This window comes from Lissotriton helveticus, chromosome 4_1 (assembly GCF_964261635.1).
Source record: "Lissotriton helveticus chromosome 4_1, aLisHel1.1, whole genome shotgun sequence".
Taxonomy (NCBI): Eukaryota; Metazoa; Chordata; class Amphibia; order Caudata; family Salamandridae; genus Lissotriton; species Lissotriton helveticus.
The window spans coordinates 415119694-415137720 of NC_136063.1; the positions used below are offsets into that span (position 1 = coordinate 415119694).

At 45.5% G+C, this 18027-nt stretch overlaps 1 protein-coding gene across 1 annotated transcript in view; it reads right to left on the reverse strand.

Annotated features, from left to right (window-relative positions):
• Nucleotides 1-1296: 1296 nt before the first annotated feature.
• The window catches only part of SPAG1 (sperm associated antigen 1), a 906455-nt gene continuing 889724 nt past the window's right edge, over nt 1297-18027 (reverse strand). Inside the window, exon 19 of the mRNA XM_078686952.1 lies at nt 1297-2160. Coding sequence (XP_078543078.1) covers nt 2029-2160 — 132 coding nt within the window. The 3' untranslated portion in view covers nt 1297-2028. The remainder of the gene's footprint in view (nt 2161-18027) is intronic.

The following is an 18027-nucleotide window of genomic DNA, read 5'->3' on the forward strand; positions in this document are numbered from 1 at the left end:
AGAAGGCGCTTACAAAAAGGAACTTTTTTGTGGCGGTGGCACAAATATAGTGGCCACGGTGTCACACCCGGGCGGAACAGATCTGATGAAGATCCACACAACGTCACCTATTTGCACCCAAGGGAATTGCTATTGAACATTTTCCAGACCCAGTTTGGCATATGAGGGTATTCATAAGGTGAAAAATCTGCTGTTAGAAGTCTTTATCAGAATTAAAGTCTCAGCAATTCTGGTGTTTCTCAAGTTATGCAATATTTAGCATTTTAAGATTTTTCCAGGCAAGATGGAGGCATGGTTTACTATATACTTTTTGAGTACAAACTAATATGCATACGGAGCAGTAATTCTGACATTAACAAGCAGGATATAACAAACAAAGCATATATTGGGAGCAGCAATTTCTAATGTCCATTGGGAAAAACAAAAACACAGTAGGCAGATGAACAAAGATTGGCTATCACCGGCAGTTAAAGGGCCTGCATCACATAATATGAGAAGATTTAATATGAAAAGACTTAAAATGATTAGATTCCAAGAAATGTGCTAGTGTCGCACACCAGCCTATGATTTTAAAAAAGACGGGTATGGCAGTGGGGTAGGCTCCTTTAATAGTATAGGTTCAGAAATAGCCAGATAGGGGATGTAGACTGCTATCGAAACCAACTGTAAGCAAGCTGGCTTCTCTCTCTTGCATTGTCTGGGGTGTTTGTCTTCAAAGTGCACTGGCTCTGGGTGCACCTATGAGGTTTCCTTGGTGGGAGAAGGCAGGTCTCTCTTGCAAGATCAGACGCTAATCCAATCAGGTTTACCATTGGTAGAGGCCGCTGGGGCTCTGGCATGTGGGCAGGCATAGAGCAACTGGCAACACTATCCAAGGGTTCTGAATACCTGAAGGTCATAGTGGGGACTGAATGTCCTGGAGCTCTTTACCACCATTGTATGATGTTTTACAAGGGATAAGATATGTACAGTTTTCCTGTATCAACCAGGTGGTGTTGGGACCTTAAAAGCGATCACTGTGTATAAACACTTATTGGATTTCTAAAATGTTAAAGTCAACTACTCTGACATATACATTGATTTAATATTTGTTGGGGTATCGGTCCTCTGCTTTCCTTTATTGGACCTTCAGCATCTGTGTATATTACACCAAAAGAAATTAAACATAGGTAGTGCATGACATAATACTCTGCCTGTTTCAAAAGCAAGGGAAAGTGCAAACGAATCAGCGTCGGTTAGACTTAATTTGCAATAAGTTAGCCGGTGGAGACTGAAAACAGTGGCAGAACAAATGTATGAAAGAAATGTTTTTATTATATATATTTCATCAGTAAATGTGCGGAAACAGTTCTCTTTATAATTCAATATATTCCAAAAAGATCTATATATTACCAAATAATATATTTGATATTTCGTCTGAATTAACTTTACAGAATAAAACATATGTACAACCAACCAATAAAAACTTCTGAGAGCAGCAGTTTTGAACATGCACTTTTCTGTTATGCACTGTCTACAATCTAGCATTAGGAGGAATTTAGGAGCATAATGTAAATGTGTTTAACTAGGGTTCTGCGACTTCTTATGTAGTTATTGCAAGTTGATGATGAAAGGGTCATTTTAGCAAAGTGGAGTAGGGGACCCAATCTTAAAATAAGCAACCTTAATTATAGGGCATATAACACAACACAACATGTGGTGAAGTGTAAAACAGTAATTTACCCTAGTAGAAACTGAAACCTTTAATAAAATATAAAACAGGACATTTCTCAATATTATCTTTTTACAGCACTATCTGTAATTGATTTTTCCTACATTCATTTTGGAAAGAAGAAATACTAAAGGGTAACAACTCCTACCCATCTTCCAACCCATAAGTACCTGGAAACTGCCACTCCATTGGGTAGCACTTGTAAACCAAGAAAACACTTTAGTTCAAATATTTAAGTGTGACATGAATTTCCTGGTCTCAATCCTGACATCCAAACAACATTACATGAATGCATGCACGCTGAACAACATTCAAATTTAAAGATTGTAATTCCTGGAAAGGCTTGATACATCTTCTAAAAGGATGCTCTTTTGCTGCTTTTCATTGAGGGCATCGAACAGCTCTTCAACCTCACACTTTTCATCAATACTAAGCATCGTCAAAATCATCTGCAATTAAAATAAAACATTACTCAGTTAATTGTGCAGACGAGATGCAAGAGTTTCTAGTGAGTGCTAATTCTATGCATACCCGACATGCTTTAAACACAAACCGACCACAGTTGAACAATCTTGCTTTAAAGATGGGCTGCAGAAAATTCTTTTGAAATAACTGAAATAGCAATCTACATGATCACATATGATCTCTTCCTTGTTTTAACTGTTAGTGGATTTTTAAAAGCACTTGATTTTTTTGTGTAAAGTATAAACTTGTTCCAATGAACTTTCAAGTGCATAAAGAGATAAACAATTTTATTAGAGTTACATTAATATCATTAAAAAATAAGTAGAAGCATTACAAAATACAGAGTTTATGAACAAGCAAATGGGTAATTTTTTAAAAAAGATTTACGTTAATACGAAGTAGCATGAGGTTTGTAAACGTTTTGAGTAACAAAAGGTAAGATACATTATATTTATTTTATGGACATGATAAATATAAGTAAATAAATGACAACCGGACCTGATTCACAAAAGTAAATATACACATTTATATTTACAAATACACCTAGGTGTAACTCTACACATTTTTTGCTATTCAACAATTCTACTTGGAGATTTAGACCTAGGCATATATGTTCATGCCCACAACCCTCAAATCAGGGGGTAGAGTATCCTAAAACAGAATTTAAAGTTTAATATTCTTTAATGCTTTAAAACAAAAAAAGATATATATATATATATATATATATATATATATATATATATATATATATATATATATATATATATATATATATATATAGTATAAAATAAATGTAAAATATTTTAAAATACTTAATATTAAACTAGAACTAATAAAAAAGTTCCAGATCATTAGCAGACCAAGTTAAATGGGTATCAAGAGTAAGTTACTTACCTGCAATCCTAATTCTTTTCCAGGGGAACACTCATCAAAGTCATAAGCATTGAATAGTCCCGGCCATGTGCAGGACTATTCCCGTACCTGTCAAATTCAATATATATGTATGTTTAAAACCTTTTAAAAAAGTACGTACTACCCTAAAACATACATGTCAAATATCAAATATATAGGCTTCGACAAAAAGCTGCATCTGTGCACTGACCTCCCTGCTCGGCTCTGTATATATGTGTGTGTATGTATATATATATATATATATATATATATATCAATATATATCAATACCGCCAGCACTGTAAGACTGATTGTCGGCATTAGGGACACTAACACTAGCTCCGGATCCCTGGCTAGAACACAGTGCCTAGAGGCTGACGTCCTGATTCGATAGGGCCAACTGCAGCCTGACTGGGCCTACCATTCATCACTATACTCAGGGATCATTGAACTGCCTTCAAGCTTTGACTGCCGGATAGGTCCTACACCGCAATCATTAGAGACCTCGCCTTGGGGGCACGTGTGTATGTGTACGCCTGTGCCTGTATGAAAGACTATATTAACATTTGTGTGTGCTTGTGCATGTCTGAGCGTGTGATGGTGTTGACATGTATTTGGGTGTTTTTGCATTAGAGCATGTGATTCTATGTGTGCTTGTGTTTGTGCACGCAGATGTTTCTGTATGTGTACTTGTGTCTGTGCGTGTGATGGTGTGTGCATGTTTTTGAATGTTTTTGTATTAGAGCTTGGAAGTGTATGTGTGCTTGTGGATGTTTCTGTATGTGCGCCCTCTGTTCGAGTTTGCAGACTTTTGTTGTGTGCTTGTACATGTCTGTGCGTGTGATGGTGTGTGTGTGTGCATGTATTTGTGTGTATTTCCTTGGCATTTTTGTTATGGAGCATGTGATTGTATTGTGCTTGTGTTTTGTGCTTTGTGTTTTTTTTTATAGTTTCTGTATGTGCGTGCGTGTTTGGTCGTTCGCAGCACCATGGAGGGAGAACTCCAGTCGGAGCACGAAAGGGGTTAAAGAGGATCCCTTCCTATATGTCATCAGGGGTTTCTCAGAGATAGTGGGACCCACTATATTATCAGCTTTCAAAATCTTCCAATTTCTTTGGAGGATTTGGAAGACCTCAGGGGACCGGGTGGTGTACTCTGTTATCATCCTAATGGCCCCTTTCTCATCCTGTGTTTGTGTTTCAGTTTTTGCCAGTAACAGATTCCTCCTTTCTAGGATGTTTGCTTTCTCCTCGCCTCATGCCCCCACCACATCTTCAACAAAGCCGACTCCATCATCGCACCCCATCTCCGAGATATCATCAACTGCTCCCTCAACACCGCTACCTTCCCGGAAAGCTGGAAACATGCCGAACTCAGCGCCCTCCTGAAGAAACCCACAGCAGACCCCACCGAACTTAAGAACTACCGCCCCATTTCGCTCCTCCCATTCCCTGTCAAAGTCATTGAGAAAACCGTCAACAGTCAGCCCGCCGCCTTCCTCGAGTCTAACGGCTCCCTCGACCCATCACAGTCCGGCTTCCGAGCAAAACACAGCACCGAAACCGCCCTCATCGCAGCCACAGACGACATTCGAACACTACTTGACAACGGAGAAACAGCTGCCCTCATCCTACTGGACCTCTCCGCAGCGTTCGACGCGGTCCGTCATAGCACCCTTATTCAACGCCTCAGCAACGTCGGGATACAAGGAAAAGCATTGGACTGGATCATCTCGTTCCTCGCCGGAAGAACCCAGAGAGTCCGCCTCCCCCCTTTCAAATCCGAGGCCACTGAAGTCATCTGCGGCGTACCACAAGGATCATCGCTCAGCCCCACCCTCTTCAACGTCTACATGAGCCCCCTCGCATCCATCGTGCGCCAACACAACCTCAATATCATCTCCTATGCAGACGACACCCAGCTGATCCTCTCCCTCACCAAAGACCCAAACACCGCCAAAACCAACCTACACGAAGGGATGAAAGACGTAGCCGAGTGGATGAAGAACAGCCGTCTAAAACTGAACTCAGACAAGACGGAAGTCCTCATCCTAGGATCATCCCCTTCTGCTTGGGACGACTCATGGTGGCCACCGGCCCTGGGCAGCGCACCCAAACCAACGGACCACGCACGCAACCTGGGCTTCATCCTGGACTCCTCCCTCTCGATGACCAAACAAGTCAACGCCATCTCATCATCATGCTTTAACATCCTACGTATGCTCAAAAAGATCTTCCACTGGATCCCCACCAGAAAGACGGTCACCCAAGCACTTGTCACTAGCCGACTGGACTACGGAAACACCCTCTACGCCGGAACCACAGCTAAATTACAGAGAAAACTCCAACGCATTCAGAACGCATCCGCCAGACTCATCCTAGACATCCCCCACCACAATCACATATCTGGTCACGAGAGACCTCCACTGGCTCCCAGTCAACAAGAGAATAACGTTCCGTCTCCTCACCCACGCACACAAAGCCCTCTACGACCTAGGACCCAAATACCTCAACACGCGCCTGACCTTTTACACCCCCACCCGCCAACTACGATCGTCCAATCAAGCCCTCGCCGCAATTCCACGCATCCAAAGATCCACCATGGGAGGAAGATCTTTCTCCTACTTAGCGGCCAAAACCTGGAATTCCCTCCCCACCCACCTCCGCCTTACACAGAACCACCTCTCCTTCAGAAAACAACTCAAAACTTGGATATTTGATAAGTAACGCACCCCCCTCCCTCAAGCGCCTTGAGACCCTCTGGGTGAGTAGTGCGCTATACAAATCTTAACTTGACTTGACTTAGTGTTCCTTCCCTGCATCCCCAGGCTCTAAATCTCTTAAAAGCTTCATTTTTAGATTTTACAAATTCATTTTCAGTTCAACAGTTTCATTTCAGCCTTACAAGTTCCCCATAGGGAACCCCACTAATGACTCTTTTTGGATGGAAGCTGCCCGCGTGTTGCGTGCTATTTACAGCCATTGAGCTATTGACATTGCAAATAATGCATTTTATTATTGTTTTTGAAACAGAAATAAAAGGCATTGTCATGTACAATGCCAATAGCTTAAACTCGCGTAAAAGCAAGACCTATTGCATTGCAAATGCTTATTTTTTATAGTGCTTCATCCCTCATTTCTGCGGTTTCTAAGTGCTGTAAATAAGACGCCACTGTTTCCCCATTTATAGTAAGTACTCAGCAGCGAAAGAGTTGGGCGAAAGGCTGGTATGTTGTGTTGTGTTCATGTGTTTTTTTGCCTGCCCATCCCAAGGTAGCTGTGTACCTGATAGCAGGGGTTCAACGCATTGGTGCGGGAGACGGGGTGAATTTAAGATGAAAAGGGAAGCTGCACCCAGCCGCAACAAATCAGTGGGTCAAAGCGTGTGTTGCAGAGATCAGTACACAACCTTATAAGTCAAATGCCAATGTCTAGACGCCCCACCCCCTTCACTTTTCAAGTGCAGGCTTCAGGATAATAGATTTGTTGCAATCTGTAAAGTGCATTCGGACTCGAGGGAATAGTGCGTGATCTTTTGTCGCTGCGACGGAGTAGGTGTTATGCACTGAGTAAATCCATCATTGGGCTGTGACATTACATTAATGACAAACCGCTGATTCCAGGGCAGGGCGTGACCAGTTCATAATACACCACTAATCGCAGGGCCTGGTTCACCGACCGCCTGTGAAGTGTGAAGTAAACAGGAGAAACAGATAGCAAGAGACTAGTTTTACAACCCGGCAGCAGGCTGCATGGACACTGCTGCGGTATGGCTGCGCTGTGGGCCGAGCGCCTGCTGCAGAGGCCTCTGTAACCTTTTAAGCCTGAACCCTACTCAGCCTTTCGGCCTTGTAAGTTTGATAAAGGGAAGAAGGTTGAAATGAGTTATCATGTGAGCACACAACGGCTTGCAGGGGTGTAATGGGTCCTAGCACTAGCATGGGAAATTGAGCCCCGTATCAATGGGTGGACAGCAAAATACAGCAATTATCCATGTTCAGTAGTCTTCGGCGCCACTCCACCTGGCGCACTTTTGGTAGCTCCTTAGAAACATTTCTCTTTTCGGAGGCACTATATGAACGGACAGGGCCGGAATGTCCCAGTGTCAGCAGATAACTAAACTAAAGGCGAGATTAAGCGCAAAGTTACGTAAACTGTAGCCTGTCCAATTGCTTGTGCTTCGAGCAAGTACATATGTTTGGGTAACAAAATATCTCCTGGAAACAGATGGCAGGTTGGGGGGGGGTGGTAGGGAGGCTGTGCTCCTTCGAAGCTCGGGCTCCTAATGGGGTTAGACAAGAAAGCTCGCTGCTCCGGGACCCGCTTAATTGTAAGACTGCCAGAGAATTCGATATAATGAAGGGGGCTCGAGGGAAGCGGTAGGGGGGGGGGGGGGGTGGAGGGGGTCGGGAGGGGTGCTGGCAGCCGCCGACCCAGGAGCACAGAGGGAGTGCCCCAGGAGCCGCTCTCTGGCTGTGGGATGCGCAATTCTACCACAAAGCACTGGCCGCCGTGGACTGCTGCTGCATTTTATTAAAATAGTACACGGTTAGGACTGCTGCTATTGTCCTATTATGGGTGCCCCGCCCCCCTGCTAAAAGTGCTGGCACTTTCTGATTCACCACCCCGGTCAGAAGTGCAGGCACTTTCTTATTGAAAGTAATGACTCATGTAAACAAAGGTGCTGAAAAGTGCTAGCACCGTACGATTCACAACCCTGCTCAAAATACAAGTGCCGTCCTAAGGTAGACACTATATAAACTGAAGAACCATCAGTGTCCTAATAAAACGCATACATTTTAGACTAAAGTACTTGCAGCATCATATTAAAATCTGCAGTGAGTGCAATTAAAATATGCGCATAGACTCGAGTGCTGGTGTTGTCCTATTTTTTAAAAGCAGCAACATGAGGTAATGCCTGGGGGAGTGCCCCGCACTGAGTTGGGCACCCATCTCTTGTATTTATGGGGCTATGTGTTTCTAATTTGAAACACGTGGCCCCATAAAAATAAAGTGCTTTGCGACAGATGCAAAGCAGGCCACCGAGTCGGCTTGTAGGCGAAAGGGTGTCTACAGAAAACCCTAATTTCCAATGGCAGGTCACTGTTTAGCATAAACGGTGACCCAAGCCCATGCAAATGAGGGGCGGGGCCTAAAGCCCTCTTCTGAAAGTCCTTGTCAACAATATATCTCGTGAGGCGAGCAGCGCATGCGCTGCCACGGCATGCAAGACCTAAAAAGGTAGTCTATGTAACGAGCCCATAACACAACTCTGTCCATCCAATTGTCGTTTTCCCCTGCCAAGGCCACGTGCTTTTCCCACCAGCCTACGAATAAATTTGCGTAGCTGGGGGCGAAGCATGTCCCCATCGCAGTCGCCTGTTCTTGGTGATACAACTCCCCTGCAAAAACAAAAAATGGGTTTCCTAAAGTAAAAGGATTTAAGTTCTAACGTCAGATTATGTTCGTACTTCGCATTCCTCTTTTGTAAAAAAAGAAGTGGACTGCTTCCAATCCCTTCTCATGCTTTATGCTAGTATATAAACTAGTCACATCTAGTGTTATAAGTATCATGTCTGGCTCCCACTAAATGTTAGCAATAATGCGCAAAACGTCCTTTGTGTCCTTTACATAGGAGCTTAAGTCATTCACCAGCGGATTTAAAAAGCAATCCATGTACATCGAAACATTCTCCAACAGACTGCTCACAGACGAAAAAAATCGGTCATCCCGGTGGATTTTTCGTGCACTTGTGCCCCTTTGGAAGGTGGTAAAACGGCTGCTCTGGAAGCTCACAGTAGATAAATTTGTAGTCCGTATCCCCCAGTATTCCTTTTATTTTCCATTCATCCAATATTTTTGTGGAACTCTTGGATACTCGTTTCATACATTGCCCTTGTTACTTTTGTGTAGCAATCTCTTACTGATAGCTGTCTCCATGCTTCATTTTGATACATTTTCTTTTCTATTAGCACAACGTTTCCACCTTTATCAGAAGGTTTCATTATCAACTCTTAGTCATTCTTCAAGTCCATTATTGCCTTCCATTGTTTTTTTTTTAGATGTTTTCTTTGGTAAGATTAGGGCCTTTTGCTTGCAATCTTTTAAGGTCATTGATGACTATATTATGAAATGTATCTATCTCATCGTATGCAGTCTGTGGAATGGTCTTTGACTTCATTCTTATGTTGCTTGCTGTCCCTATTTGCGACACTCCTACTTCTTCCAGGAATTTAGCAGTGTCCATTCCCTCTGGAATACTCTCATCCATTTCTAATTTTCATTGAGCTCTCAAAGTTTCTATGTCCGCTCCAGTTGTTATGGATTCAGAGGTAGCGCCTACAGTCTGTGGCCTAGTTTTTCTCAGGATGCAGGAGATGTATTTTCCTTAACTTTAACTTTCGTATCAATCTATACAGGTCAAAGCGCACATTCTCATAGTTAAATTGGGCTGTCGGGCAAAATGTGAGACCTAGCTCCAGGACTTTTTCTTCATCTATCGTTAGTTATCTTTTTGTTAAGTTCACGATCGTTTTTCCATTACTTCTGTTTGCATCCACGCTTGCTCGGTGTCACCCTCCGTTACGGTGAGTTTGCCTTTTCCTTTTCCTCCCCTCCTAGTTTTTCGTTTTTTCTTTCTTTCTGTGGAGGGTGGTCCATGCCGCTGTTTGTTTCTCCGTCTGCGCTGTTTGTTCCCCTTCGAAAACCTCTACCTCGATTCCGATGTTTCCCTTGAGAATGCATCCTGTGTTCTTTGAAGATTTAGTTGCTTCTTGGTTCCGTCAAATTTTCATGCAAATGTTAGAATCATCCCAGATTCATAATCTCCCTCGTCACTGAGAAATTTTGTCTGCTTCCGATGTTTTATTATACTTTCATAATCTGTGAGGTGTTTCTTCAGATGTTGGTGCAGCTCCTCTTTCAATTTTGTGTCCTTACCCAGTGCTATTTCGTCCTGAATTGCTTTTATCTCTTCCAGCAGTTTCGGTCTGTCACTCCATGCATACTTTATGAGAATTTTTACCATTCCTACTGCTGACTCATGGGTATACTCAGACCATTCTTGTAACAGTAGCGGGTCTGGATTCTCATAAGAGGGCGTGGTGTATATTCTCAGCCCTCTTGGTATTGGATTGGCGTCTATATAACGTTGCAGAGAGGTGGCCTCCCACCACTTTCTAGTTTCTTTTTCATAAGTCTTTCCTACTTTGTTGAACAGGGCTTTTAAAGGCTTGTTTTTGTTTGACTCCATGATCCTCCCCTTGGGTTAATGTACGCTTTCAGTGCACTTTTAGATAATATGCCTTCAGCCGCTTCCTCTCTCTCTCTTGATTCAAGAACATACTTTGTCTCCTACTTAACGAGTGGTTTCGTTATCTCGATATTTCTTTGACCTGCAACATATCAGCCACTTGCGAAAATGGTACGTATACATGAGAATTAGGGAAAAAAAGAGCTCACCGTTTAAGATTCAAACCGAATGCTCCGTGCCCTCCTACTCATCGCTTTCGGCGGCCTCTCTTACGAGTAAGCGTCTCTCTCTCCTCTTGTTCTCTCAAACTTTCGTTAATCCTAAAGGACTCTACTATTCACTTGCAGATCGCACGGCGGAGCTGACAGTTACTTCAATTTTCCAATACGCTCACCGACTGCAGCTCACTTGACACAGGTGCATTCCTCTGCGTTGGTGTAACGTGTTATAGTTTCCCAAGCAATGGCCTTCTTCCAAGCCACATAACGAGGCGCACACTGGTGGATAATTAATAAAGCTTATTCTCCACTCGACAACACAACCGACAGACGTGTTTCGGCTACACGCCTTTGTCAATGTCGGTGAGGTAAATGAAAATCACAATTTTTAAACATAAAAATTAAACAGAGAAAGGAAAAACTGTACATATGCCTTGTAATAGACATAAAAAGAGGGTATTCCTGCAACATGAGGAAATTAATTACTCCTCCATGGCAGATATCTTTGCATAAGCAAGTTCATTTTTCTTTTCAAAATATTTTGCAAAATGCATCATTTTATTCTTAATCCTATTGCTATTCAGCATCATATAGGCATAGTGAATGTACCGTTCTTATTTCGGCTTTCAGTCTAAGTAAACATACTGAGAAACGCTTACAGCATATTACAGATTTAGAGCTAAGCATTCCTGAGTTTATTCAATCGTGCCCTGAATGGGCAAACCCAACTGGTTTCTGCTTAGATTTCTAACCCTAATAATTCATTCCTATGACTTTATTTAAGATGGGCTGCCTGATAGTCATGGCTCTGGCCGGCACTGCCCCAGTCTTCATCAATTCTAAGATCTGTCTTTACGTTCCCAGCAGAAGCCTCCGTTCCTCTACTCAGGTTCTACTGAACGTTCCTCGCTTTCGGAGGAACACATTTGGTGGCATGAGGTTCTCCACCCTTGCCCCCTGCTTTTGGAATGCTCTTCCCTTCGCCATCAGGTCCATCTCTGTCTATCTGGATTTTCGTAAAGCTCTAAAAACTCATCTTTTTTCCCAAGCTTACCCATTGCAGTAATCCTCTGGCGTCCCCTCAGTGCTGTCAACCCTTAGCGGCAAGAAACCGCCTGGCGTTAGAGCGCTCTATAAAACCTTTTAACTTCAACTTCAAAGAGGGCTTGTCTGGCAAACAAAGGAAAGCCGACAAGGCCGACAAATAACCTTTAATAGTTGCCACCGCAAAACCCTGCTGTGCCAAGGAAAGTGCAAATTGAAGTATATTGGACAAACGAGCCCTTAAAGGGTCAACGGACTTCTCCCCGCACCAAGCAACAAATGTAGACCATCTATAAGAATAAATGGACTTGGTGGAGTCACGCCTGGCCGATAAGATGACATCCACCACATCATGCGGGAGAGAAAAGGAAATCAGGTTGCCCCGCTCAATCTCAAGGCATGAAGGTGTAAGGTCTGGAGGTGGGGGTGTAGAACCTGCCCCTCCATCTGGGAGAGGAGATCTGCCCTGTGAGGGAGACGGAGCGGCGGGCACAAGGAGAGGTGGAGAAAATCTGTGTACCACACCCTTCTTGGCCAATCCGGGGCGATTAATATGACTTGGGCCCGGTCTTGGCGTATCTTTCTCTGAACCCGAGGAATCAAAGGTATGGGAAGAAACGCGTAAAGGAGTTTTGAGTCCCAACTCAACTGAAACGCGCCCCCCAAGGCTCTCTGCATCGGAAACTGGAGGCTGCAGAATGACGGGCAGTGAGCATTCTCGCGAGTGGCAAACAGGTCCACCTGAGGAGTCCCCCACGTCCTAAAGACGTGACAAACTACCTCTGGATGAAGCCTCCACTCGTGGTCGGCTGAGAACTGCCGACTGAGACTGTCTGCACGCACGTTCAGATCTCCGGCCAGATGATTTGCCATCAGACAAATCTGATGATCCTGAACCCAGGACCAGAGACGCAGAGCCTCTCTGCAGAGACACTGCGACCCTGCTCCTCCCTGCTTGTTGACATACCACATCGCGGTGTTGTCCGTCAGGACCTGAAGCGACCAACCGTGAAGGGAAGGGAGGAAGGCCTTGAGCGCCAGACGTATCGCTCGCAATTCCAGAAGGTTGATGTGAAGCAACCTTTCCTCTGGAGACCAAAGACCCTTGATCTCCAGATTCCCCAGATGAGCACCCCACCCTAGAGTGGATGCATCCGTTATCACTGTGGCCACCGATGGAGGAAGTTGAAAAGGCTTTTCTTGTGACAGATTGCCTTCCACGCTCCACCAAGACAGATCCGCTGCAGTTTCTCTCGGGATCCTCACTGACTCCGAGATCTCCGCCGTGCTGATACCACTGCCTGCGGAGACACCACTGGAGTGCCCTCATGTGCCTGCGTGCATGGTTGACCAACAGAATGCAAGAAGCCATCAGACCGAGCAGGCGAAGGACCTTCAGGACTGGAACAACCGCTCCATTGAAAAATAAATTAATCATTTCCTGTATGTCGCAAATCCTTTGAGGAGGAGGGAATGCACGGCACACAGTAGTGTCCAGTACCGCACCTATGAACAGGTTGCGCTGGGAGGGCACCAGGTGAGATTTGGGTACATTTATCGAAAAACCCAACCTGTGCAACAACTGAGTTGTCTCTTGCAGATGATGGAGCACTATCTCTGGAGATTCTGCTTTGATCAGCCAATCGTTCAGATACAGGAAAACTGGTATCCCCGATCTTCTGAGATGAGCTGCCACCACAGTCATCACCTTGGTGAAGACTCGAGGCGCAGTAGTAAGACCAAACTGAAGGACCGCAAACTGGTAGTGTTGCGATCCAACCGTGAAACGGAGATACATTCTGTGCGACTTCAGGATTGGGATATGAAAATACGCATCCTGCAAGTCGATCGACACATACAGCGCTTGAAGAACCTGTGCAAGGGTGAGCATCTTGAACTTCTCCTGCTTCAGGTAAAGGTTCAAGATCCTGAGATCCAGGATTGGACGGAGCCTGCCATCCTTCTTGGGGATCAGGAAATACCGGGAGTAGCATCCCTGACCCCTCTCCTGCTCTGGAACCACCTCTATCGCACCCTTTCTGAACAGAGCCAGGACTTCCTCCTGCAGGAGCAGCAGATGGTCCTCTGAACAATAACCCTGGCAAGGAGGGTAATTTGGGGGAAACTCCCGAAAGGGAAGAGCATACCCATTCTCCACGAGTTTGAGAACCCAAAGATCTGATGTAATCAATTCCCAATCTCGTAGAAAATGGGTAAGGCGGCCCCCCACTGGGCCCACATGATCCCGAATGGCGGATCTAGGGCTGCTTTGCTGCGGTGGTAGGGGGCTGGGAAGGGAAGGAGGAGGAGGCTTGACGACCTCTAGGACGAGCTTGCTGTCTGCCTCTGTATGCTTGTACAGCGTATTTTGCTGTTGTGGCTGCAGCTGTGATTTTTTGTAGGAACGAAAGGAAGACCTGCCAAATCCTCTGAAGCGCCTTCCAGTAGTACCCCTGGTCTGAAGACCAAAAGATTTCGCTGTGGCCCTGCTGTCTTTGAAACGTTCTAAATCAGCGTCAGCCTTCTTGCCAAACAATCCTGACCCATCAAAGGGCAAGTCCATCAAAGCAGACTGAACATCTGCAGAGAATTCCGATGACTTTAACCATGCAGCTCTTCTAGTGGCCACCGAAGAGCCCATGACTCTCGCCACCGAATCAGCCGTGTCCAGCCCACTCTGAATTACTTGTCTCGCAGCAGCCTGAGTGCCCGAAATTACTTCTGAAAGTCCTCTGTAAGAATATTAGACTTGTACTCAGCAGTGGGCAGAGTAATATTCAACAAGCCCGCAGCCTTTTTAATTACAACGTGATAAGGCATCACATCCTTGGAAGGCACGTCTGACACAGAGGCCAAATCCCACTCAGGAGACAGTTCAAGTCCACTGGCCTCTCTCAGGTCATCAAAAGGATCATCAGATCCTGTAACTCTCCTTCCTCCACATCAGCATACCGATACCTTTCCTCCTCCAGAAGTCTATGGGCTTCACCCCTCAACCTCTCCTTCATGAACGAAGTCGACGGATCCAGAACCGACTCCGCCGGGGTCGGAGCCGGCGTCGAACCCGAAGTCGGGCGAGGCAGTTTTACCAGAGGTCGAACGGGATCCTGCATCGGAGTCGTGGGCACCGGCGTCGATGGGTTCGGCGTCGATGGGTTCGGCTGTGCCGGAAAATGCCACTGCGGTGCTAGAGCCGACATGAAAGGCATAAAGGGCGCAGGAGCATAAGCCTGGGGAACACCCAAGTTATATGCCAAAGGACCCGTGGGACCAACAGGTGCACCAGAGGGGTACATTGCCCTGGAGTAAACCCCAAACATAGCATTCAGGAACTGGGACGGATCCTGACCTGGAGCCGGAAAGGCTGGATAAGGGCCCCCAGGCTGCTCTCGAGGGAGCGGAGTCGTCTCGACGTCGATCTCCTCCTCAGGCTGTGGCACCGGGGTCGACGAACCCGCAGGCACCGGAACCTCGCCTTCACCAACCTCCTCCACCTCACCTTCATCCTCCTGACCAGGAGGATTGGACGGATCCGGAGAAGGGTTCGCTTGCTGCTTCGGTGACTCAGGCGAATTCGCACACAAAGCCTCACCCTCGGAGTCCTGGTCTTCCGACGCCGAAGCCTCCGCTTCTTTACGAAGTAGCCTCACTTGCGACTTCGGCCTCGAACTCGAGTCCTTCCCTGAGTGATGATGTGACTCATGGCTACTCTTCTTATGCTTCTTCCTCGAGGACTTTGAAGCATGAGCAGAAGACGACTCCTAGCGCGACCTCGATCGAGACCTCGACATCGACCTCCGAGATCGTGACTTCGAAGTCTTCTTATCTTTCTTACTTTTAAGCCTTTGAGGAAACGGTTAACAACCGGGGACTTAAAAAGAGAAGGCTGATCTGGAAGCCTTCGAAAGGTGGAGATGGCCGAAAGATAACCTTTCATAGTGTCCGGAGCAGAGCCCTAGACTTAGTCTCCCTCTCCCGAAGGGCCTTCGGAGTCATCTTCTTGCAAGATGGGCAATCCTCGACGTCATGGTCGGAGCTCAGACACCAGACGCAGCACTCATGCGGGTCAGTAATGGACATAGTCTTGCCACATTCCCCGCAAGCCTTAAATCCAGTCTTCTTCGACGACATCTCGACAGAAGACAATGAAACAGAGAAAATAACTACAGAGTAACAAAGTTACTACAAAGCTACTGTCGATCGATAGAAAACCATTAGCGTTGATGACGCGGAAAAAAGGGAACTGATGTCATCACGCCGGCGTGGGCCTATTATGGTGTCGGTGACGTCAGCGGAGTCTCGCGCGATGCCGTGCCTCTGTGATGTCGTCCACGTCGGCGCGAAGCTACAAAAAGAATTTCCGAATGCTGCTGACGCAGGGGGATATTCACAATGTGAGGAATCCACTGGCAGATGTATCTATCAGAAATAACCCTTTCTAGACTCTCTCCAACTCTACCCCTCCTTGCAGCATCTGACACCTCTTTTACCATACCGATCCCCTAAAACAAACCTTTCTAAACTCTTCCCTCTTTTCTACCCCTCCCCAACCCTTCTCAATCCAAATAACTGACTAACATAATTATCACAAAAATTACTTTCATGTTTCACCATACTAATTCAACACTAATCCTGATGGGTTCCAGAAAAGCATTTCAACATCCATCAGGGGTAACAAGTGCTATATGAATGCAAACCTTTCTTCCGCTTTTATCCCTCCGCTATCCTTCTCACTCCAAATAACTGACTAATATCCACCACTGAAATTACTTTCATATTTCACCATATTAATTTACCACTAATCCTTTATGGGCTTCCTGAATAGCTTGCTTCAACACCCCATCAGGGGTAACAAGCGCTATATAAATACAAACCTTTTTTTCCTCCTCTATCCTTCTGCTATCATTCCAAATCCAAATAACCGACTAACCTAGCCACCACTTAAAATGTACTTGCATGTTTCACTATACTAATTCAACACTAATCCTCTATGGGTCCCGGAATAGCGTGCTACTTGCCGAAAAAGCACTTTGACCCCACGTCAGGGGTAGTAAGTGCTATATAAATGCAATTACAATACAATACAATATCGCTTGTGCCTCCAGAGATAGGGGGCATGACCGGGTTCCTCCCTTCTTGTTCAAATAGTGCCTTGTGGTCTCATTGTCTGCCTGTATAAGGAGGGAGTGTGTCTGAATGGACAGGTAAAAGGACATGAGTGCGAGATGTACTACCCACAGTTCCAGCATGTTGATATGGTACAGTTTTTTCTTGTCCGACCACAGGCCTTGAACTTGTAGAGAACCCAAGTGGGCTCCCCAACTCTGGAAGGGAGCACCCGTAATAAGTGTCTGTGTGGAAAGTTCCTGGTGTAAAGAACTCCTATTGTGAGATGACAACCCTTCATCCACCACTGCAACGGTTTCTTGGCCATTTGAGAGAGGACCACTCTGTCTTCCCAGAGGCCCAAGAACTGGGACCATTGGTCTTCCAGTGTTTGCTGGAGAGGTTGCATGTGTAGCCTGGCATTGGGAACAATGTAGATACAAGATGCCATGGGACCCAGAAGAGAGGCTACTTGCCTGGCCAATGGATAGGGAGTGTGGAGGTGAGTGAGACATTTGTCCTTGATTGAGGATAATCTCTCCATCAAAGCATACAGTCTTCCATTTTTTGCATCCAGGATTGCAACCAGGTAATGTATAATTTGCGTAAGAATTAGTATAGATTTCTTTATTGACTTTTAGGCCTAGCTGTTGCAGAGCTTGTATGCAGATCTGCAGATGATCCTAAGTGAGAAGAGGAGAGGAACTTTTGATTAGCCAGTCTAAATATAGGTAGACTACCACCTCCATGCACTTCGAGAACGTGTGAGGTGCTGACTTGAGTCTAAAGGGCCGTACCTTGTATTAGTAGTGTGTGGATGCCACTTTGAAGCGTAGGAACTTTTGGTGCTTCTTGATGATGGGAATGTGGAAGTAGGCATCCTGAAGATCGACTGCACACATCCAAACCCCTTGGTGGAGCTGGGGATAGAACTGGTGGAGAGCAAGCATCCTGAACTTTTCCCTCCGGATAAGCTTATTCAAAAGTGGTGCTTCTAAAATGGGTCTGTACTACCGAGTTGGACCTTTTTCTGAACCAGAAAATATCAGGAGTAAATGACTAGCCTTCGTGGGGAGGCTGGAACTTCTTCGATGGCTTCTCTCTGGAGCAGTCTGTGGACTTCTTTTTGTAGCAAGACCTGTTGATAGGCTATTTTCCTTGGTGGAATGGCAGGAAGAGTGGTCTTGAATCTGATGGAGTAGACAATGCACAATATTTTAGACTCATGTTGTTTGTTATCTTGCGCCACTCCTCCAGGTGTGCAACAATACTTACCCCCCACCGGAGTGAGACACGGAGAAAGGGGAAGCGAGTGCTCATTGCTTTGCCGGTGTTTTTGT